The 23,688-nt window shown below is 41.9% G+C and overlaps 2 protein-coding genes across 12 annotated transcripts in view; one reads left to right on the plus strand and one right to left on the minus strand.

The window, feature by feature from the left end:
- The window catches only part of COQ8A (coenzyme Q8A), a 43,934-nt gene extending 42,122 nt beyond the window's left edge, over nucleotides 1-1,812 (plus strand). For both annotated transcript variants that reach the window (XM_051783404.1, XM_051783402.1), the window contains one exon: nucleotides 412-1,812. In XM_051783404.1, the coding sequence (XP_051639364.1) occupies nucleotides 412-705 (294 nt within the window). In that variant the 3' untranslated portion in view covers nucleotides 706-1,812. The remainder of the gene's footprint in view (nucleotides 1-411) is intronic.
- Nucleotides 1,813-4,719: 2,907 nt separating this feature from the next.
- The window catches only part of CDC42BPA (CDC42 binding protein kinase alpha), a 187,011-nt gene continuing 168,042 nt past the window's right edge, over nucleotides 4,720-23,688 (minus strand). For 5 of the 10 annotated variants that reach the window (XM_051783376.1, XM_051783375.1, XM_051783373.1 and 2 more), the window contains 5 exons: nucleotides 23,168-23,285; nucleotides 16,895-17,080; nucleotides 11,888-12,005; nucleotides 10,748-10,905; nucleotides 4,720-9,615 (listed from right to left, as the gene is read on the minus strand). In XM_051783376.1, the coding sequence (XP_051639336.1) occupies nucleotides 9,484-9,615; nucleotides 10,748-10,905; nucleotides 11,888-12,005; nucleotides 16,895-17,080; nucleotides 23,168-23,285 (712 nt within the window). In that variant the 3' untranslated portion in view covers nucleotides 4,720-9,483. Of the gene's footprint in view, nucleotides 9,616-10,747; nucleotides 10,906-11,887; nucleotides 12,006-16,894; nucleotides 17,081-17,322; nucleotides 19,204-23,167; nucleotides 23,286-23,688 lie in introns of those variants that run through there. The other 5 variants (XM_051783374.1, XM_051783381.1, XM_051783379.1 and 2 more) reach the window with 3 other exon arrangements.

Here is a 23,688-nt window from a genome sequence, read left to right on the forward strand (position 1 = left end):
CACAGATAAGGTTGTTGTGGGTCTGTGAACTTCCCCAGATTTCTTGATATGGTAAAAGCCAATGTCAGTCCAAAAGCCCCACTGATAAGGATGAAAGAGGATAAAAATGATTTGGCTTTTGGTCTCACTTCCTTTTGGGAGCAAGAAGAGTAATGAGGATACAGCTAGCCCCAGACCCACTGTCCTTCCTTTTCTTCCCCAGCAAGACTCTGCAGGTGATGACAGCCCCAGAAATTTCATGGCTGGGTGGATGGTCTCCTGGAAGGTTTAACTGCTCCAAAGTGGGGGCTGGAGGTTACCTTTGTCATAGGCATGGCTAGTTATCTCTCTGAGCTGCTGCTGATAGCATTACCATTTCTTTTCCTCCCTGGTGGTTAATGATGTTATTTATGCCTCTTTCCTTTTGGGCAGGAAATGGAAGATGCCCACTTAAATGCTGTCCTCATCCTGGGAGAGGCTTTTGCATCTGATGAACCTTTTGATTTCGGCAACCAAAGCACCACTGAAAAGATCCACGGTTTAATCCCAGTCATGCTGAAGCATCGGCTTGTCCCCCCACCAGAGGAGACCTACTCTCTGCATCGGAAGATGGGGGGCTCTTTCCTGATCTGCACCAAACTGAAGGCCAAAATTCCCTGCAAAAACATGTTCCAAGAGGCATATAGCAAATATTGGAGCAGTAGGGGCAAGAAGGCAGAGGAGTAGTAGGAATGAACTAACATGCCCTGTTCTGAGGACCAGGCACAGCTGAGCCTTGCAGAGAGCGTTGTAGCCTCCCAAGTGTTGCACCCCAGCTCTCCATCCTCTTGAGATGCAGCAGCCTGTGCCCTGGAAGCCAAGTGTGTGTTTCACGAGGACAAAGCTGTTCTTTCATGCTGTGTCTGTCCTACACTGACTGCCAGTACAGCCCGCAGCTTGCAGGAAACTCTTTGAGTGCTTCTGTGCTGTTTCAAGGCACCAGCTGACTACCTTGAATGCATTTTTAACGTTGTGATGGTGGCTGCATATTGATTGGGTTTTACAACAAGCAGGGGAAGGAGGACAAGAGCAGAATTTGATATTGAAACCTATTTGTAATTCTCCACAAATTGTTTTTTAAAAAACTTCCCCCTTTCAAGCTGAGGTGGAATTCAAGTAGATTTCATACTGTGAATTATAGATTGAAATACTAAGGTGTTCCCTACCACAGACACATTCAGCACCTCCCCCCCATTTTTGTAAATCAAGTGGTGGCAGTCTAAGAACCCTCCTGGATTTTACTGACATTGATTTAATGCAAGGGGTGTGTGTGTAAGTAGGATGAAGTTTTATGCTTTCTGCCTCTTTTTGGCTTGCAGGCTAAACATAGGAAATATTTTAAAAATCCGAGAATTGAGTGCCAGTCTCTTTTAAACACACACACGTACACACTCTCACAACCCGTCTCAGTTCTGGGAGTCAAACATGTATCCAACAGAGCTATATCTGAGCACAGTTAGTGGGATTCTTCACTGTCTGGTAGATATCAGCTTTCCTGAGGGCAAGTTAGATAAGCTACAGCTGATACCAACTGCTTGCTGGACTCCTAACCAAGAACCTCATCTGTCTCTACTTCCCTGTAACGCAGAACTTATGGCAAGGCAGATGAACATGTCGTCTCTCATGAGCAGTTCCAGCTTTAGTAGCTGAAATGTCACACAGTTAAAACCAGACGCACAGTTTTAAACTATTGGAGTCAAGCTAGGAAATTTACTTCCTTAGGTTTTTGTACAAAGCCTGTACCTGTACGACTTCCCGATGTCAATAAACAAGTGCTTGTGTGGTGGCCTCCTGCCCTGTGGTTCTTTCTTCTTCTGGTGTGGTACTGAATAGCCAGGTGAACCGCGTTCTGTTCCGTGGGATAAACAGGAGCTGAGCAAATGAAGCAGCTCCCAAGTCTCCTCGTTGCTGTTGTTTGCTCAAAGGCTTGGAACTAGCCTTGGCAAGGCTAAACTTGTGGCCTGTTTATGCCTTCATCTTTCCATTGCAGCTGTGTCACTAGTGCTGTGATAGTGACAAGTTTACCAAGAGTCAGAAAACATCAGTCTGGCCATGAAAATCCCTGGTAATTTACTTGTTTTCTTATTTTCTTTTGTTCTAATTCTTCTGTTAGTCTCCTGAGCACAGGTCTCTCTGCCTTTCCTCCGCTTGTGAAGGAGAGGCTGGTGGAGTTGAGGCTTACCTGAGGCTAGTAAGGCAGGTACCCTCATCTGGCAAGTGTCAGGTAATAGCAGCAGGCTCAGCTGATCCTACTCAGTTAACACAGCCCAGGAATGCAGAGGTTGTATGATCTTAAACCTCAATACATAAGAAATTCTGACAGCTCATGCATCCAGAGGTAAAGAGCAGGTAAGTGAATAAATGGTCTCTCTTAGGAGGGACCTCTGAGAAATAGGAAAACAAGTTATTGTATTACCTTTATTTCAAGATCGTAAACATATGAACCACTTCATTTAAGACTTGGTTGAGCAAGATCCAGCGCTCTTTAATTCAAAATACTAGTCAGGTTATTCCTAACCTTTTGAGAAGATTAACTCTGCTGTTCACTGAAGTAATAGTTTTGCATCAAGCTGTTTATAAGTGTACACTGTTTCAGTAACTTTCCTTGTTGTTTTGAGGTCTGATAGACGTGGTTTGGTTTTCCTCCTTTGCATCTAGACCTTGCAGCTGTAAAAACAGTAGAATTGTTTGAGATGTTAAATGCTTATGTTAAAGTTTATACTTTGCTCTGAAGCTCACCTCATCTAATTCCTTTATCAGTTTTTTAAAAAGCAAATTCTGAAACTGAAGATTCAGGGTCAGTATGTCCAGAGAACTTGCAAAGAAGGCAGAATAACTCAAGGATTACAGGTCACTTTTCCAGTAAGCACTACTAGGTGAGACTGGTATGCACTTGTTCACGTGAGCACAGAGCTTCTGTATACCATGCTGGGGCAACAGCATTCAGCTCTTGGCAAACATTTCCCTTCCTGAGAGACAAACTGTGTTTAGGAATAACGTCACACTGAACAGTGCAGTTGTTTTGCATTTGCTGAAAGGGTAGCAACTAGCAGAAGCTAAGATGTTGCTTTATTAGGAGAGCTAATTAGAGCTCCCTGTCCCTAATGCTCCTGGCCTTTAGTGTACGCTCTCAAAGCATAAATAATGGCTATGGCTTTGTCCAGAGAGATTTGTGACATGAGGAATTGTGTGTCAGTGTAACAGCCGTGCAGAAAACGTGAGCTAGAAACACTGTGCTCTGGCTTCCAGTCAAAGAAGCCTTGACATTTTACAGTGAGCAAGAACACTTGATCACTGCTTGCTCTGTGCCCGCCAGTGCATTTGCTTGAACCACACATGTAGGTTGAGGATGTGGACTTTTCTGTGCTGCAGCAAGCTTCTGTTCTAGAAACATCCAGTTCTTTATTCCATAGGGCAAGCTGGAGATTAAAGCTGCTTCTCTGAAGACAATGCTTTTCCATTCTAAAGAATCAAGATTCAGGCTACATGTGATAGCAGTGATTTTCCTACCTTCTTTCTTTAGTCTGGGAACTCAGAACTAATGCACTCTGTGAAAAGTCAGAGCACAGGGAACATGGTATTTCCCAGAGCTACAGCAGCCAGGAGAGACCTGCAGTGGACTAAAGGGGCTTAGATCCACATAAGCTCGAATGAGGGGCTGAGGAAGTAATAATTCTGACTGAAGCAGAGGGACAGGAGTAGGGGTAGCCTGTGGCCACGGAAGAAGTGGGAATTGTGGTGACTGTTCCTGGAGGCAGTTGCTGGTAGTCCTTGATAATGGGAGAATGCCCAGGCTGTGAGGCTGGCAGGGATCAGTAACAGCACAGTCCTGTATTTCTGCTGTGGGGGGGTGACAGCATGTGATCAAAGCTAGGACTTACCACAAGTCATTAAGGTTGGAAAAGACTTCTAAGATCATCAAGTCCAACCATCAATGTAGCACCACCATGTTCACCACTGAACCATGTCCTCAAGTGCCACTCACACATTTTTTGGAACACTTCAGGGATGGTGACTCCACCACGTACTTCCCTGGGCAGCCTGTTCCAATACTTCACAGGCCTTTCTGTGAAGAAACTTTTCCTAATATGTAAACCTCCCCTGGCACAATGAGGCCATTTCCAACATTATACCAACAGGGTAATGAATGAAGAGGAAGATGTAGTAACCATTGCTGATGCAGAGAAAATTCCAGGCTGAGGAAGTGGTGAATGATGTGAAAGGGTCAGGGCACACACAGAACTTGACAGGTACTTAAAAATGTATGAAAGTCAAGTTGATGGTGGTAGCTCAGAACTAAGAATACAGCCTCTAACACTAGGATGGCTGAACCATTTGATGTGTAACTACAAATGAAGGAGGAACATCAGAAACACTGACTACAATTATAAAACTACCTATTTTTTAGGTCATCACAGATGACCTAAGATAAAGGTCAAGAAAATTATAGTTGATCAAGTTCAGTATAGCAAAGTATAAGGTGACTTCACTTTTGTATTTTACAAAAGGATCTGGTTACTTTGTCTGAAAACTGTTAAAGGTAAATCTATTTTCTCACGTATTCCTTTTCTTCCCACTGTGCACTTGTGCAGAAGTGTTACAACACGCTGATTTTATCTTCAAGAACACCATTATTCCCCTTTCCATTTCCTCCTCAAAGCTTAACAGGGGGAGGTAGGAAAAAAAGACAAAACATCTGCATTTCTAACAGTTCCCTGTTTTATTGCAGTACATCAAAGTAGGTTAATATTAAGTGTGTTACCAACATAAAATATTGGTGGTAAGTCATTTTTACATTGTTGACTTTTCCACCTTAAATATTTCTGTGCAAAAGAATCTACATCATTGTTCTGTAGCAGAGAATCTCTTACAATGTCCCCTACAACATTGAGGGCATTAAACAAAAGAGTGAGAAGAGGCAAAAAGCAGAATCTTTCCCCCACACGCACACTTGTCAGCTTTTATACTCTAAAACAAAAGTGATTACATCTATGCCATGCAAAACTGTACAATAATATTACAATGAAAAACCTAAAAAACGTATTTTAAAAATAAATGATATGAAACTGTCATACATAAAAAGGCAGGTATAATTGCTCTGAAATACCAACACTGGCTTGTTTGTGGATTTCTTCCCTGTGGATGAGACTTTAATTTTAAATGCAGAATCAAAACAGGTTTTACTGAGCTGCAGCTGGAATGAGAAAGTAGAGTTGGAATTCAGATAGGAAAGCCTGCAGCAGAGCGGTTTCTAGGGGTGTTTATCAAATAAAGTGTGAACACAAAGTGCACAGAAGAGTGCATTTTGTGTTAGTGCAGGAAGTTGTCCCAGTCCCTCCATGGAACTGACTCATATTAACAAAAGAACCCACAGCAGGAGTTACCCTGTGCCACTTTGATTCTCAGACTAAGAGGCTCAGGAGCTGTGGATACTTGCACTGTAATAAATTTTACCCTTAATGCATTCATTTAAAATTAAACAGTATTCATAAAATGGAAAAGAAACCCTTTTTCCACCCAAGAGCATGTTTGTCCTGTCATTCAGGGTCTGGCCATGCAAGACAACACGGTGCCAGAATCTGTTTCTGTGTTAATGATTCAACTGTTCTGTTTTGAAAGGCTGACACATGCTATGAACCCGTTAAACTTCATTTCTATAAATAAACTATGATTTTTGGACTTTTTTGGTATGACAAGACCCTTAATTTCCCTCTGCCATATACCTGAGAATAACACACCTGGCTTGTAATTTTATCAGAATCAAATCAAAGAGAGAACATTCCTGACTCAGTTTTGAAACTCATTTAAATGGGCAAAATGCACATTCATAACAAGCCACAGCAACTACTGGAGGGGAAAAGAAGCAACTACTTCACCACAGCCTCAGGAATGTTTTTTTCAAACCACCAGTTGTCTTCTACAGGCCAAAGGCAAGAGAGAAGAGTACTATAACCCTGCTTTTGGGTTTATGAAATGTGGAAGGAAGCCACATATCTGTGTGTGCACACGTGCAGGGGAAAACTATTTACCAAACTTATTCCATTCTATAACCTGGAATCCTTAGTAGCTGCCTGAATCTGGGTTCAGATCCTTGTTGCCATCAAAAGAGGAAAAAAAAATGCGAAAACCCAACAACCCATCTCTTTAAGCACTGTCAGAAATGCAAACAAACACCTTCAGTCTCAGCCAGAAGGAAAAAAATCATCTAGATACATACTGTGTACAGAGAACAAGAGCTACAGTCTTGTAGCAGTGGGAGATTTTAAGCTCCCTGAACAAAATGCAGCCCTCAAACCGTGAAGTTGAAGCAGTGCTACAGTGCAAAGGAGCAAACATCAAACCTCAGGAGACAGCTGTCTCGGAGATACCAGTCAAGAGTCCTACAGTTCAAATGACCAAGTTACTTTTCCTAGCCCAATGAGTATTTAAAAAAAAGCTCAGCTGCAGTATGCATACCAATGAAAAGAAGATGAGTGTGGTTTAGAATTGAGTCTGTAGTCAAATGGTCCCCAAATATATAAAACTATGTAAGTCCTAGGACAATTTTTTCTAATAAGTGATGTGGTCATTTGCTTTTCAACTGAGAGAACAGTTGCTGTTTCTCTTTTGGACAGATGCGTATAAAAATGTACAGTACCAAAGTAATCATTAAATACAGTAATCCTAAAGGAGACTGCCAAGGCTTAGAAATTGTAGTGTACAAACAGCATAGGCCCGTGGAGCTCTCATCCTCTGGAGCTTAGTGTTGTAACACAGCTGACCTACACTCTGCCTGAAAATGTCAGGTTTTGATATCAATAGATTGCAGGCACTGTAATGGAGTAAACACTGGGGTTTACTTGATTTAATTGTTTGCTGTGTCGTGGCTCTTTGGGTTCCATTTTCAGATAGAGCTTTAGCACAACTGCAAAAAAAAATCCACAAAAAAAGATCCTGTGACCCTCTCTCAGGGGACTGTCACGCAGGCTGCTCTGTCTTCAGTGACTGCTGTTTAAATGCCTTCTCTCAACATCAGAATAAGATTATCGTTTAAATACAACATACAGTAAATACAAACTAGTCTGCAAAGGCTCTGAAAAGTGTGGACATGCTTCACCAAAACAAGGGAATTGTGGGGAAAAAGCAGTGGCTATACTTGAAGCAATATGCAGCCTTTAAAAAGAAGCTGATGTGGAATTTTAATAATGCCAATAACGCCCTGCCTATCTGTCCCTCAGAAATACATAAACTTTTCTGGGAGGAATTACTTTCAAGTGCTTAGCTGTTTGCTAAAGCTTTTAATTTCAAATGCCAGGCTTGCAAAAGTAGTAGCTTTGAAGTGAAAACAAACAACACAACCAGCTTGCTACTCTGAAATACCAAAAAGGAGAGAGACAGGCTTTTGATATGATGGTTTCTACAACAATTTCTTGAATTCCTGTCCCAAAATAACATTGAATGAGCTTAAACTTGGACAAACCTCTTGATTGAGAGTGGAAGAGAAATCTTACCTAGGAGACCCAGTATGATTAAACGGATTAGATGATCTGTGTCTTGTTCCCTATATCACACTTAGATCATACCTGGAAATTACTGTACATGGTTTGAACTTACCTATAAGTTCTATTAGGGAAAACAGAAACTGGAAAACTCCAAACACCTCTATGTGGGCAGAACACTACATAACTGCTGACTGCAAGAATATGGAATGGCTTAATAAGAGCAATAACAAGTTTCCGAAACCCACAAACCCCAGTATTCTAAATACAAAAAGCCCTTGCCTGTTCGAGTATGGTCATAGTATAAAGTCGGCAACAAACACTACTGAGAAGAGAGGCTCATTTGAACACACTCCCAAATGAAGAACACGTCAGTCCTGCTAGCTAAAGAGAAGAGACATCTTCCTCTTACCATCCATTTGTACATCAGTTTTTCATTTTATTCTGTTGACTGCGTGACCAGCTTCAGCTTTTTATTTATTTTTGCAACTTCAGAGGGCTCTGTCTTCCACAGCAATACTTTCTGCCCTCCAACCTGCCCTGCTTTTGGAACCAAAGAGCAGGTGAGCACATAGAAACAACGGCAAATTGCACAAACCCACAGCACAAGTAGGGAGGGAGAGGAAAACCAACCTTGCCAGCGTGGCAGTTTTGGGTCACTAGGCATCTCCGACTACCACAGTGTGAACAGTGTGAGGTCAGTCTTCAAGGTTCTTCATTGCTACAGTGACAGCAAAGCCAGCCAGGACCAGCTTTGGGCTAAGGGCACTCGTTTGGCTGATGTGTATTAGTGTCTAGTATTTGGTAACAACAGCAACAGTTTTCTGTTTAAGGATGGTCAAGGAGATGTGGAAGATTGCTCTCTTCCGAGTTAAACCTGCTCAAAGGCTGACCCAGGGAAACAGTTTTCCTGCTGAATCCTGCTGCATTGAACTTCCTTGCTGCCTGAAGGACCTCTCCTGTAGCATGCTGCAAGGCTCCAGCTGCACAGCTAGAACAACGCATGAAACCAGAGCAGCCGCCGGGCTGACCGGGGGGCCCTTGGCTGTCGGGGCAGGGGGCTGCTTCCAATTGCTGTCATTTTTGCAAAGGATGGGGACTAACACGAAAGTAGGAATTACAGCTTCAGTTAGGCTATGACCAGAAATAAAGAAATGTTGTGAAAGCACTGCAGGGGCCTCTCCCGGCAGTGCAGCGAGCGCTGCGCGAACAGAAATTCTGTCCTGCGGAAAGTTTTAGTCCAGGCCTCCGAGTCTGTATATTACTGAGCATGAAAACAGGGACAACACAAATCTTAAATTAAAGGCTCTCTTAAATAAGCATCCATCTTCTGCTGCATACACAATGCTTTTTTTTTCTTTGAATATATACATACGTATTTTACTCTAACATCTGCGTATTTATTTAAACTCTGTACTGTAGTAAAATATGCATCATTTTAATCAATAAGGATTTGCTGGCGACAATCAGATTGACATTCAAACGTGGTGGCTGAAAGCTTTTATGTGCCTCTGACATACTGATCATTCCCCATGCAGGGGAAGGGGTCTCTGTGCTACTTTTGTACAGTACAATGAGCTATTGTATGAAAACAAAATCCCTCTGAATTTTCTCTTATTGATACTGGTCTGGTCTACTTACGCTACCTTTTGGGAAGTGGGAGTGGGATAAATATGTCTTTAAAAATGAAGCAGCTGTAACCACAAAAATGAAACCAATACTAATACAAATCTACAGCATCTGATATTTACCAACACCCTAGCTCTGCTCATTTGCTGCTGTCAAATCTGGGGAAGGGAGGGTGAGGCAGTGCCGCACGGTGCTGAAGACGACCAGCTTTTACCTTCCTCTGTACCCCACTCCCAGATCACTTTCAGACAGGGAATGTGGAGGGTTAGGATGATGAAGGTGAGAACTGGAGCAAGTGAAGGGGACAGCCATGGGGACAGCAAGCTGATGTGATGTCAAATCTGAATGCTGAAGCAGTTCATGAGTCCCAACTCACGTGGTCAGAGCTCTCCAGGGAGAGACTCTTGGTCTTGTGAGGAGAGATGGGGCTGGGAGGACTGCTGAGGTTGGAGCTGTTTGATGCTGTAGAGTGTCTTGGAGAGTCAGAGTCCTGCAGTCCAAAGACACACAAGAACACCAGTAAGTAAGAGGATAGCAAGTTTGAGAGTGACTGAGGGTGTCTGAGCAACAGGTGGCTGGATTCATAGGCCTCTGCGGATTTTGCTTGTGTCCAAAAATACTGAGGGATTTTTCTTCTCAAAATTTCCTGGTTCAGGGAGACACAAGAGTAAGTGGCCCATCACTCCACTTTCAGCAGGCATAAGTACACAGCACTGCTGAGATTCTGGCAGTCTGTGTGTTGCCAAGGGCTGCTTGGTCAGCAGAGTGTGCAACTTCACGTTGCCTGTGCAGCTACAACAGTTCTTGCCTTTTCACAGATTATGATCTGAGATGCTCTTGCACTAAACTGAGAAATCTTTGTGGTACAGGTCTCATCACAGCTAACTCTTCTATGTCACATCCAGGATATCAATCAAAAGCATCCTATCAAGTTACTCCAGTTGGACCTTCCAGAGTACAGTAGAATACAACTCTGTCTGAGCTTGAATTTGGGCTGACAGTTGCTTTCCAGCTGCAACTGGCAGGATATATTGAGTACCATAAAAAGTCTGTGATCTCTAATTTTCACACTTCTTGGTGGGTTGGGGAAGTTTTGCTTCAGATTGGACCTGTCCATGTAAAATAGCCTTGGGAGGGACTGAGTTTAGCACTGGGCAGGATTTCAGTCCTATCATAACAATAGTCTCAACTGCACAGAATAGAAATTACTAAATCCAGTTCTTGCTCTAAACGAAATTATATGACTATTCTTACACTACCTTGTTAAGGTCTGACTACAAAATATCTCCTGTGAAATGGTTTCTAAGATAGCTTATGAATCTTTCCAGAAGGGCAGAAGGAATGTCACCACTTCAAGCTGTGACAGGTCACTATCAAGCTGTTACTATACTGGGCCAGTATTCTCGGGAGCCTCACTACCCACGTATCTCCAGGCAGGAAGTGCCTTTTTCTGCATGGTAAATGCTAGGACCAGAGTTGACACAGCTTGACCAAAGTCTTTTGTCAGGAAACCTTGAAATACATGAAATCCATGTCTTCATTGTCAATGACTCCCAAACCCACGACAGGATTTAACTTCCTCATGTTTATCAACACACTTAAAAGTTTCTCCTGTCACTCACCTCTCGCTCATAGTCCCTTGTTGGTGCATCGCTGCCTTGGTCCAGGCCACCAGAGGATAAGGACCCGTCTGAGGGTGATGCCATGGGCTGACGCTTTGCTCCGTAGCTCCCTCCTGAGAATTCCCTGCGCAAAGCACTCCCGTTCTGTGCAGACGATCCTAAAACACATGGAGGAATCAAACTGTGTCACAGAGGCCCACCTAACACAGTAGAAATGTGTTTAGGTGTTTCTCTGGTTAGTTCTGCTTTCCGCCAGCGTGTCCCAAGATGTTCAGCTCGTGGCCTGCAGGCTATGTGGGCTTTTATCTTGTCTGCTGCAGTTTTTCCTTTGGATTCTCCAGTCCCTCCCTTGGCATGTCAGTGTTAGAACACTTTACCCAGCACAGACAGAGTCAGTGTGTTCCTGACAAAGCTGGCAGTTGTAGAAATGGCTGTGGTGACAGCCTAGTTTCAGTGGCCTCTTTTCCAGGGCGTAGGTGGGTTGTATCAGCAGACACAACACGCTTGCTGCAAGCAGCTGGCAACGTGCAGTGATCACAGTGTGTGCCACAGGAAGGGAAAAAAGATAGAAAAGTTGGGACACCAGCTTTGCCTCTATTTCCACGTGATCTATTACTTAGCCCCTTGCCTGGTCTCGGCCCATGTCACTGTGCTGACTGTGGCACACAAAGACAGCACGGCAGCACTAGAAAGGTGTTTCCAATCCAATGCAACTCTTCTATTCCAGCAACCAGTCTTCTATTGCTTTCCCTTTGTACTAGCAGCAGGAGAGGCATCAAGAGCTCTACGGAGTTCAGCAACAAAGTTGATAACCACAGAGCTCGTGAACAACTTGTCACTGATTTAAAACACTTGAGCATGAGAAAAGTAGTCCCAAGGCTAAGAATGTAATTTTAATTCTACTGTCAATTCTAAAAACTTGACAAATTACTAATCTGGGACTCTCAAAAATGCTACCTGCTTATTCATGTGCTCCTTCAAAAGCAAGATTAAAACACTCTGCTTGCCCTCAGCAGAACAGTCAGCCGTCACTTCTGAAAATCCCTATCCAGCATGGATAGGAGCAAACTGCAAGCAGGCAGCCCTTTCCCTAAAATACTTGTGCACGGACCCCAAAGCAACACAGTTCTGTTTGCTTACGTGCTGCTAACCCGCTGCTCGCGCTCATGGACCGCCCCGGTTCCGTGCGGGATTTCGTGATCGACGGGATACTGACGGAGCCACTGAACACGGTCCGGCTTTCCTGAGGCCGAAGGTTCTGAAATGCAGACACACACGACACGTTTACTTATTGACTGTCGGACCAACCTTGGATGCTATGAAGGCAGGCCCCAAAACGTATTAAAACCCCAACCTTACCAGAGCTGAATATCTGGGCAGCAAGTCAGCAAAAATTTGCAAAATAATATTCTGCAGTTTAGTGCAGAGATTGGCAGCACACGCAACGCAGTAGTGAAGTGCTGAATTACATGGACATATGCAGACAACTGAAAGAATATGTCTAATAAATCAAGAATTTCCTTGAAAGGATGGTTTGCAAGCCTAATTAAGCTGCTACAGATATATTCAAGTTATATTGCATAATGCTTTCTTTCTGAACACAAGCTTCCAAGGAAACAAAATAAAATTTATCTCTTTGATGCCATCATTTGTGTCATGATTGTGTAACTTTATACAATAACCAGGTTAATCCCTAGTGCTTAAAGATAGTGGATCGATCTGTATAGCAGTTACTTATGTAATTCCAAAGGTGCTAACAGCATCCCTCCAAACCTACACCAGTTCAGCCAAAGTGAGAATCAGCCTCCTGCTTTCAGCCTGTTCAAAGAGGATGACCAGAGCAGGTGCCACTGTTTGTCTACATGTTTTGATTATCGCTCTTGTTTTCCCTCCAGTGTGATTTTGTAAATTAGTAAGTTACTGGACCAAAGTGCCCTTTACTGAGGGAAGAGATAAACCACAATCTCCCAACTTGGATATGGTAGTTCCTTAAACTTAAGTCGTCTTTAAGAGAAGAGAAAAGAGTACTTTGAAGTGAGTTCTGGGAGATTCTGCTTCTGTTAACTTACAGTTGACCTTAGGGGAGAAGACTTATCAGACTATTTAGCCCATCTCTCTGTATATGAGCTGACTTCTTAGCCCAGAGTGACTTGCCTATGTGTATCGTTTTAGCTCTGGATAAATATGAGACTTCATCCTGCTGCTAGCATCACTTGCACTATTAAGTCATTACAATTAACTAGAATTAAGTTCAAGGAATCCTCACAGATGCACAATGTGAAAAGAGCTGCAGGTAACTCTGAGCATGACTTTATTTCCCCTTTACCAGCCCCCCCTGCAATAACTGTTCATTTCTTCCTATTTATATTTATTTCCCCCACACACTCTTGAGAGGAAGTAGCCACACTTAAAACAACAGTTGCAATTGCAATGCTTTTTTAAACTAGGGTGTTATGAAAATTTCAGATCAGAACAAAGATTCCACCTCCACAAGAGTATTCTCAGAGACCCTTAGGTACTACTCGTATATTTTAAAATGGATAATTAAATAGAAGCTTTGTAAGGAACAGATTTTATACAGTTCAATCTTTATCACATAATTGTTACCAACCTGCTGCCAAATCCAGTCTTACAATGATCCTTATAGTAACTGCTCTAACAGACCCCTTTGATCTTACAGTTATCTTGGATTCTCATTCTCCCAGTGGGCCAGAAATGGATGATTTTTAACATGCAACAAGTAAGAATTAAAATCTCTCCTTCTGTTCCCAGATCTCTCTCCAACACCAGCAAAAGAGAATCAGAGACCTCACCAATGAAAAAGCCCTGCTCAATTCTCCCTTCATCCACTGCTGCACTGTAAGGATTTATACCTAAGACTTTAAAAAGTCTCTTAAATCATTTGTGTAGTTATATTGCTGTCTCTCACTTACCTTCCCCCCCTTCTTTTTTTGTTTTCAAATGTGAACAACCAACCTGCTTTGTAGCACAAAACACTGCGTTTTCTGCTCCTGTGTCCTTCACCATGCAATAAACAATGAGAGTATAAGCATCCTGGCTGTACCTAAACCATGGAGATTCGCTCCCCTGACAATAATCAAAGGAACTGATGGGCTAAGGAATAAGTTACTGCTGTGTTTTGAGAAAGAAAGGAAAGCCAAGTGCAGCACCATGCGAACATGTGCACTGGGGTTAGTACTTGGGGTTGCAAGGCTGGACTTTTGTACTTGTATAAACCTACAGTGGCTCGTTTTGCAAAGAGAACGATTATGTTTAGTGATAAGGTGATTAACCTCCTTCAGAGTGACTGAGCAGACAACACACAGGCATCAGGGAAGGAGGGAATGGGTGGGTCCATGAAAGAGACTAATTTGTTTTAATAGCATATTCTAATGATGATTATTTTTCATGACCCCAGTTTGCAACGTCCATGTAATTCCTCGTAGAATGTTTCTCCACAAAGCAAATCTTTCATTGCTCTTTGTTCCAAAAATAAAATAAGCACAAGCCAGAGATGCTGGCATTTTGGACCAAACCTCCTGAAGTGATATGCACATGATGCAGAAAGGGGATTCAAAGGAAAATAAACGGCGGTTATTAGCGGTAGTTATAAAGCGGCACAATGCAGCAAGTTAAAAACACAGAAAACAAAAGGAAACCTGAGCTTGCTTTACTTAGAGAGACAAAAACCCCTCATTTAGAGCAAAAATTCAAATCCTAGCAGGAAAATCCATCCCCAGTGCTGAACCAAACAGAGAAAGGTGAGAGAAGAGGGGAAAAAAAGCAGCAGCAGAGAAGCTGCTGCCGAGCAAAGTGAGTGACTGTAAAATAGGGTGAAAGGCCCTTATCAGTTCAGTGCCTTCCATTCCAGTCAGAGAATGGAGCTGTGGGTTGTGATAGGGCAGTCACTGCTATGCTCACAGCTCTGCAGTGTTACACAGCCTCTGCTCCTTCTCCCACACCAGCTGCTCTCCAGCTGCCTTCCCTGGCAGTGGGGTGAGGATGCTCCTATAGGGTCTGACTGAACAGGTACAACACTGACAGGAACTTCCATGCCTCTGTTCCTCTGTCCATCATGCTGCTTGTTGTTTTGGTGTTTCTTTTCGTTTTAAAGTAGCATTCTGTTCATTACATTATAAACCTCAGTTTTTAATTCTTTCTTGAAATAACATGACAGAATCTAAAAGCCTATTTTAACAGGTCATTTTTCAACTCCCCTGTGGATTCCACGCTATTCTGGTTCCAATATCCCATCTGTACCTGGGACTATGGTATCATTCTTGCACTAAAATCTCCAAACACAAAGGGAGACATGAATCCAAACTCACAGCCTTGCTTTCCATACAGCTTATGGCATCTCTACCCTCAAGCCACAAAGCAGACAAATGCTTCTCTTCCTACAAGACTAAACCTCTAGTGCTGTACAGAGCTAACAGGGACAGGACCTTGACACTGGGTTGCCCACTTCACTTTTTTCCCTCCAAATTATGCCAGTAGGCTGTAACATTAGGATGAAGGATGCTCCTAAAGGAAAAATTGAGAGTTACCATCTGAAACATGAGGGATCATTCCTTACTGATCTCAGGGGGACTACTCACATGAGAAAGGGAAGGTAGAGGGAGGGTCACAGTCCGGTGATACATCACTGCATATTAAACAAAGAAAATTTTATAGTACAGTTGGATTAAAAAAATCCTGCTAAAACCAGAACTGAAATACAGCTTCAGTGACCCTATAGTGACCCTCTAGGAGAGAAACAGCTTTCAATTCAGCTTAACAATATTTTTTGTTTTGCATTTCAACAGAGCATTCCTCTTGTGTATCTGCACCTCTCTTCCTACCAGAAGAACCAGGATGGATGCAGACCTGTCCTCACAGAGCATGCTTTCTAAAATGCTGCAACATCATTTCTGAATATTGATGGTTGTGATAACTGGGTCCTCACAGCAGTGACACGTGACCATGCACTTAACCAGTCAAAGCTTAGCTGTGCCAATTGGTTTTGGAGCCATAGGGAAGAGACTTATTTTTCTCCTGCATTTTTAAATTCTGCCTAGTCCTGTATGCAGGTATGTTTCCAAAACCTTCCCAGCAACAGGGATCTGGCACAGCAGCCCAAAGGCACTCAAAGTAGCCTGGCAGTGAAGGTTTGCCATGCATGTCTGAGGGATGTCCAAAGGCCACAGAAGCCAGGAGCCATGTTTCCATTACAGCAATGGACATGGCTCAAACCCACACAAGCCCTGAGCAACCAACCACCATCACATATACATCTACCTCACAGATTATTCCTGATTTATCTGTGAATCTGTCCCAAGCAGAACTGCAGGCCACAGCACAGTACACAATCATGATGCGCAGCAGGTACGTGTGTGCCTGTTTTAGCTTGGTTTGTATTTCTATAGGATGTAGTGACCCCCATGTTGTCACACCAGGATGCACAACACATGAAAAAAGAAAAGACCACTTCCACCCCTCCAGTTTCCATTCCAACTGGAAGGATATCTACAGAACAGTATCCTACCTCAGCCGCTGCCTAAAACTATCAGGATTTAGAGGATCTACATCAGCGAGTTGCCATCATCTTTAATTTTTATCTTGTTTGTATATGTTCTAATTTCACTTATTTACTTTAACCTAGAAACTGTCTGAGGCATGACCTGTCTGTCTCTCTCAATCTGTGTACAGTATTGTGTAAAAATTCTTGTATTCCACATGAATTAATCATAAACAATCAGTCTGAAAGTTTGGTCCAACAAAGACAGATCCAGAACCTTTACCTAATTCAACCTGGTATGCAGCATCCTGCTACTGACTGCTGGAGGACGAACAATGTGGAACAGAGAACTTATCATTTCAAAATGCCAACATCGTTCCTGGTGATTAAAAATGGTATTTTCATAGCAAAAGGTTCAGCCCAGTTGTTATACACTTTTCTTTTTTTCTAAAGCCATGAAATACTTTTTTCTTGGCATGTCAGAGCTGTGGGAAGACCACAGCTGACTGCAGAAAGTAAATTGTCTGGGACAAAAGAAAGTTAAGGGGTGAAGGAACAGCTTACAAGGGGTTTTCTCCCATGTTAATAGCCAGGCAAAAGGAAAACCACACAGTGTTAGTAGAGTGAACACCTGACTCAGCCGTTCATACCCTCAGAGTCATAAAGTCTGGAGTACCGAGGACAGAGCGTGGAGGCGGGGAAAATGCAGGGTTTATGGAATCGTAAGAGAGGAATTTTTCAGCTGAATTAACGGTCATGTGGTAGATGTGCTCAAAGTTGCTCGGAGAGGAGATCAGACGGGAGTGGTGATGAGGGAATTGATAAGGGGAACGCTGCTATCAAAGACAACAGAGAGAGAAAGCAATGAAGGATGGTTGTACAGGTTACACTGGCAACAGCAGTCCACAGGAGCAGCCAAACACTGGGGGACAGCAGACAGAACCCTGCTCGCCGTCAACACACAGGTTCTTACATTGTCACCCCCAGTCCCCTAAGCACCTTCCTGAGTCATATGGGCCTGCTGCCCCTGCTGTTGCTAAAACATTAAAAACAAATAAAACTTTTAACTCATTGGGAATAGATTCTAATATTTATTATTTTTTGATATTTCAAAGAGCACCACAGTTGTAAAAGGTGCTTTACAGACAGTTGAGAAGCATCAGTTCCCTGCCTTGAGGAGCTTACAATCTAAAATAGACATAACACAAACAAAGGAAGGTGAACACAGGTGAGGTGGTGTGGGGAGAAGAAAAGATGAAAATACACAGCAGTTAAGAGATTGTAAGAGCTTTCCTTCTGTTATTCATGCATTTTAGCGATTCCATTAAAAATATCACCCGTACAACAAACACAGAGTATTTCCAACAGGAGGGAACAGTGTTTTGACAGGGCAGGGACACAGGTCGTGTGGGAAGGTGAACTGGTTAGTGTCAGACAACTGGGACAATTCACTCTGCTGCAGACAGACGCCACCAGGCCCACGTCCTTCTGCACACTCCTGACAGCGCTTTAGTGATGAGGGGACTTTGCACTGCCGCCTCTGTGCTGCAGAGGATCAGACCCCTAGCACATAAAGGTGCCAAAGTATTGGGAAATTCAGATGTTGTTAAAAGGTCAACTGAGCAATGTGCTCCCCAAGTGTGACATAAAGAAGGAGAGGGGAGAAATAACCCTGGAAATTAAACAGAAACGATTTCTAATTCATCTCTATGGAATGTGCTGACACAAGTGCTCTTATAATTTAAAGTCACCTAAATCCAGATTTAACTGAGAGCATTTCAAGGCTCGGTCTCCCTCCCTGTGCCACCTGTACACGCTCAGCAGGTCAGCCTGCACTGGGGTGGTTTGCCCATGGACACCACCAAACCACAACACCTTTTCTAATTTCTAACTTTTAAGTTCCTCTTCCCCTCATCCAACTGATTTCATCACCTTAAAACAAACATTTCTGAGTAATGTTAGAAATGTTAGGACTTAAAATATAAAATATGGTAAAAATATAGCTTACCCCTCCACTAAACCTAAGGCACTACTTTTTTGTATGTGGAACGTATTAAAGTCTGGAAGAACATTAAGTCACATCCCAATACATATTATATCAAACATTATTGTTACTGTTCTCTTCATTTCAGCTGGTAAAATCCAACCTTTTTTTTTTTTTTAAAACACATGGTTATTATGAGGCTTTGCCTGTTAACCAAAACATCAATTACCACATTATGGCATATAAGACATAATATACATTAAATTGTTATTAGTAACTTTAGCAGCATCTAAATATCAGTACAAGAAGCCACCATTCCAAAATGGTCCAGGACAGCAGACTTTGCCGAGTTATCTGCTCACAACAGAGAACTAGCAGCAAAGCCAGCTACATTCCTAAAAGCCAATAAGGGAGATATGGCAGTGTCTAAAATCACAAGCTAAAAAGCAGAGGGTAGGCCAGCTGCAGACCATGAAAATATTTAGCCAGCATTCATGAATGTGAGAAAGCCACGATATGGCAGCATTTTAAAAATGATCCTCCATGGAACTTTCTCCATGGACTCCACCATTAGATGCATGCATGGGGTTCCCACTTTCTTTAAAGAATACCAAATATAGATAAGTATTCATTTACTCTAAAAGTTTCTCAATTGAAACAAGCAAAGCTTCACACATCATCTAGAATGGAAGTAGAATGGCTCATGTATAATGAGGTCAAACTGAAGCATAATGTTCAAATATAACGGCAGTCAAGACCAGCTTTTGTATATAAAAATACTTAGGCATGCAGAATATGAAAGCAAAATCAATCCTGTACATCTGATGTACACAGAGAGGTGGTCTGTGCTGCAGTAAGTGCAGTTCCAGATTTCAGATCTTCACTACAAAGGAGCATCCACGATAAAGTGGCTTCAAGGGACAAGAGGGCAGAAGGGAGGCCAGACTGTACGGCCAGTTAATTGGTGACAGGCTGCTAGGGAAGAAAAACATGTAAACAAATAAGTTTGGGGATATACTAACAGGAACCATTCTAAATTGTACAAACAAGACAATGACCCAGATCCACATCAATAAAATACAAATATGTACCGATTACTGCTCTGCTAATAGCAAACAAGAACTTCTGATTTCTGTTGTGTTGCAGCCCACAAAGTTGCGTGTCAAAGCCAGACTGTAAGTGTTCACCATGAAAAAAAAGAAGGATGCAAATTTACTGTGTCCTGAAAACCCCTAATATTTTCTCTCTTAAAATCTGATCTCTCTCTCTCTCTCTGAGCCTTGGGCATGGTTCTGCCCAAACACAGGGCTATACTGAAGTCAAGGATGTCTGCTCATGGAGAGAACAATGTGGGATTAGGCTAACAGACTTTAATTTCCCAAAAGTGCATCATTGTGTCTGGTGCATAGCAAGACCTCGGAAACAATGCACAGAGAAAGCACCTTTCCCCCTGTGGCTGCATCAGCAAGGACAAACACACAGAGGCAGATATGCTGCACATATATAGGCACCTGATACAACATACCAAATAACCCTAAAGAGTTTAAAACATTCCTTTTATTCCATTTATTTTGTACGCTTACAATAAAAATTAAACTCTTTAAAGTTGGTCTTTTAAAAGACATCGTTAAGAACAGTGGTGGGCAGAGGGCAAGCAGGCTCCTGTTGGCTCTGCACCCACCAGGCAGTTACACTGTGGGTTAGGGCAGCACAAGTGCATGTCCTCTCCTGCCCACTGACACAGCACAGCCCACCCACCAACGATCATCACCACCAGTTCTAATTCTGTGCTTCGTTCAACTTTTGGCATTTCCCCTGAAAAAGGCAGCAGAGGCACATTAGTGGGATTGTGGAGATAAGTTTTGATTGGATTCACGTTGCATATATGAGGTGAATATGTATATACTAATGAATAAATATAAATACATACATATATATAAAAATTGTCATTTGTTTTACAAAGTTCATCCATGGATGCTAGATAAAAGCTGGTCTGAGCTGGCTATTTAGTTTGTGACAATTTCATTCAACACAGAGATTACAGTATTTATTCTCCATTAAAACCTATTTATTACTAAGGACCCATCTGCCACACAGCACTATACTGACTTCAGTGAAAGGGCATGCTGGAGCTCATGTTCCAGCCAAATCTGAAAGCATTCAAGTGAGAAGAAACTCCAAATAAAAAGGCCCACTCCATTCTTTCATACAATTTCTGCATTCCAGTATCCCTTAAAAAAAAGAAGCTGTATCACTAAAATAGCTTGACAAAGAGAATGTGAGAAGACTCTCAGCCTTGCACTGCTTGCTCCCCCTAGCTGTAGCCCTCTTTAAATAGAAAAACGTATTTTACCATCCGCTTCCATAAACAAAACTAGGCATTCTCGAAGTAAAATTCTGCAGTCTCTCCCATAGTGCATTAAAAATAAATACTTTCTCTTCTGAAACATACTAATCTATTTCAAAATAGAAAGAAGATGTCCAGATGCAAAATCATGACACATGCTAAACAGCACACAAAAAACCCCCGCTTTTGAGCTTTTTGGAATAAGGTATGAAAGTAGGGAAATAATTCTATGTCCTGATAAAGGAGCCACCATACAGATGAACTGTATGCAGGGTTCAATGAGTATTCTTTACCTTGTGTAGTGATTCTCCAGGAAACATCCTGTTTCCATCCCCTCTTCTGATTCTAAATTTGTCTTTCCAAAAAAAATTAGACTCGATACATAACCTCACATGCACACATAACTTCTTTTCTTCTATTTTTGTGCCTGAGAAGTCAAGTATGCAGTCTGGAACAGACTAAATGAACACTCAGTCCAGGTAAGTACCTTACAGGAAGCTGTTGGAAAAGACAAACCTGCCTAGACCTAAGCAGCCCTTGACAGACCATTTATTTCCTAATTTCAAGTTGCACTTTCAAATTCACATGCTTTTAAGTCCCGTGCCTGACGCAGTTCTGTACCCATTAAGTTAGGAATGCAAATACAACATGACATTGCAAGGAGCTGCCAGAAAAATACACAAGAAATTCGCTTTATCTGCAGTGACATCTCCCAGCATTAAGACTGGCACCTACTTGCAAAAAGGAGGCTATAATAGAAACTTCAAAAAAAGAAGCTGCAGCAGTGGAACAAGTGCAGGAATCAATTGTATATTGTACACATTTTCTAATGTCCTCTCATCACTTTTAAGTGTGGAAAGTGACTCATGAATTTCTTTCAAAACAACATATTGATTGGTAACAGCAAAGTAAAAGTTCTTAAAATGTGGCTTAAAATATGACCTTTGATCTAATACAAGGCTGGAGGAATTAGAATGAATTTGAAGCTAAAAGCCATTTAGAGATGACATAGCTGAAGAAATATTAATCCATCTAATACAGAAAATTGTCTTCTATATATAAAATCATTCCTCGTTTTACACTTGTCAGATTTGGGGCTTGGTTAAGAGTCCTCGCAGCTTTTGGTTCCCATGAACTTTCAACTACTGATGGTGTGACACAGGATGGCTTTTACCCTACCTTTAGAGGTAGCAGATTATTTTCTCTGTTTGAGAAAAGTCACAAACATTTTAAACAACCCACCAGAAACGGAGAAATGAAGAAAGGTTCTGATCTACATTCTGTCCTGAAGCAAATTACCATTCTTTGTCTAACATTAGACGTATGCAATCTTGTATCCAGGTGAGATAAACACTACCTGCCAACTTCCCTTAGATTTGCCATGTGTTTTCTAGAAGCAGTTCCTTCATTATCTATTCATTTACAAACACAGATACAATATTGGTTTTTTGCTCATTACACTGAATATATTTGTTATTGAGAGGTTTCTCAGTGTGCCGAATACAAGATTTAAAGTAAGTCAGTGTGCTGACTTTACAGCCAAGTGTAATATAAAAGTACCATTTGCTGCAAAAGTGAGGTACAATGAGTATCCAAAGGCCAGAGATTATGCTCCCAAACTTCTGAACTGGTGTAACTGCATGGCACACTGTATTTTCCAGTCTTAATTGTTTCCTTTGGGCTTTTCAGCATCAGAATATCCGAAATTCAGCACCTACTCCCTGCTTTCTGCACAAACTCCAAGCAGTAATGATGACTGTTTTAGACAGCAGTTCTGTACTAATGCCTATGTCTTAAGCTAGTACTCATATCATCTGTTTGATATCATATCACCTCATCTTTTTTACAGTGCTAATTAGCATCTTCTGAATCACATCTGTGTCACTGTGGATGAGTTTAGAGAACAACACAGAACACACAAACAAGATGCTCAAGGTAGCTTGAAGTAAGCAGTATGACACTCTCTTATGAACAAAAGGTTAATTGGTCTTCAGCTCAACAAAAATTTCATTGACCTCCAGGTGAGTGTTTCCTACGTAAGGTTTTATGGAAATGAACATGTGTGTGTGCTATTACATATTTTTTTTTTCTTTTTCTCTGTTTCACTGAGACTTCTTAATCTGGAGAGAACATGAAGATAGCATATTTGGTATGGAAAGAAATTTGGGCACTACACACTATTGAACTGCTACAGGCTGTAGAGAGAGAAACTAAGTTTGAACTAAAGATTGGAAGAGAAAAAAGGAATTGAACTACAGTTCATGAAGAAAGGAATTTCTTTTTCCATGCCCACAAAGAACACAGGCCCAAATCCTTTTAACTCTGCCCCTTCATATCAGTCATAAAAAATATCAACACTGTCAGGCCAATCTGTCTGAAAAACCCAGGGGCATTAGGCACTCCTCCTCTTCTCCCCCCTCAATGCTGAAGTGTCAACCCTCCTTGGTTAAATTTCCATTTCCCCAGTTACACCGTTCCTGATATGAAATACATCCACACTTTAAACATACATTAAAATTGTAATTGTTTTTCTCTCACTTATTTGCAGCCTCTGTTGCAGTCAGTCACTCTCACATGTACTTTTGTACTTACCATTGGAAGGTCTTTGAGAATCTGTATACCATCTCCTGGACCCATATGTGCTATGTGGTTAAAATTAGTTGGGTTAGAAATTAACTTATTTCTCATTTCTGGATCACGTAGCATCTCCCTGGAAGAAAAAACACTGTGCTCAGGTATTTTGCTCTAGGTAAGGATGGGCATTTATAAAACATGTACAGCTTTGATTATCAGCTTCTTTCAAATGGAAATTAACGAGTCTTTTCCACCCTAAACGATTCTATGGTTTTATGGCTCTATTTAACCACGTTAACAGTGATAACCCCCTGCTATCAGCACAGGCATGGAGAAGCTTCCAGCTTGAAGAGAGGGCAAGGAGCCAGAATAAAACAATGCTTTTTGTCGGCTAAGAGCCCGTGCCCAGTAGTTGCTAACGTTCAGAGAATATATAACCACTATGAGCTGTAAAAACCCCTGTAATATGAGTACAAGTAGAACTCATTTGTGATGTGTTACAAAGTGGAGATGAAAATGAAGTTATAAATATGAAAATA

Source organism: Manacus candei, unplaced genomic scaffold (genome assembly GCF_025592945.1).
Source record: "Manacus candei isolate 608988 ecotype Guabito, Panama unplaced genomic scaffold, ASM2559294v1 h1tg000017l, whole genome shotgun sequence".
Taxonomy (NCBI): Eukaryota; Metazoa; Chordata; class Aves; order Passeriformes; family Pipridae; genus Manacus; species Manacus candei.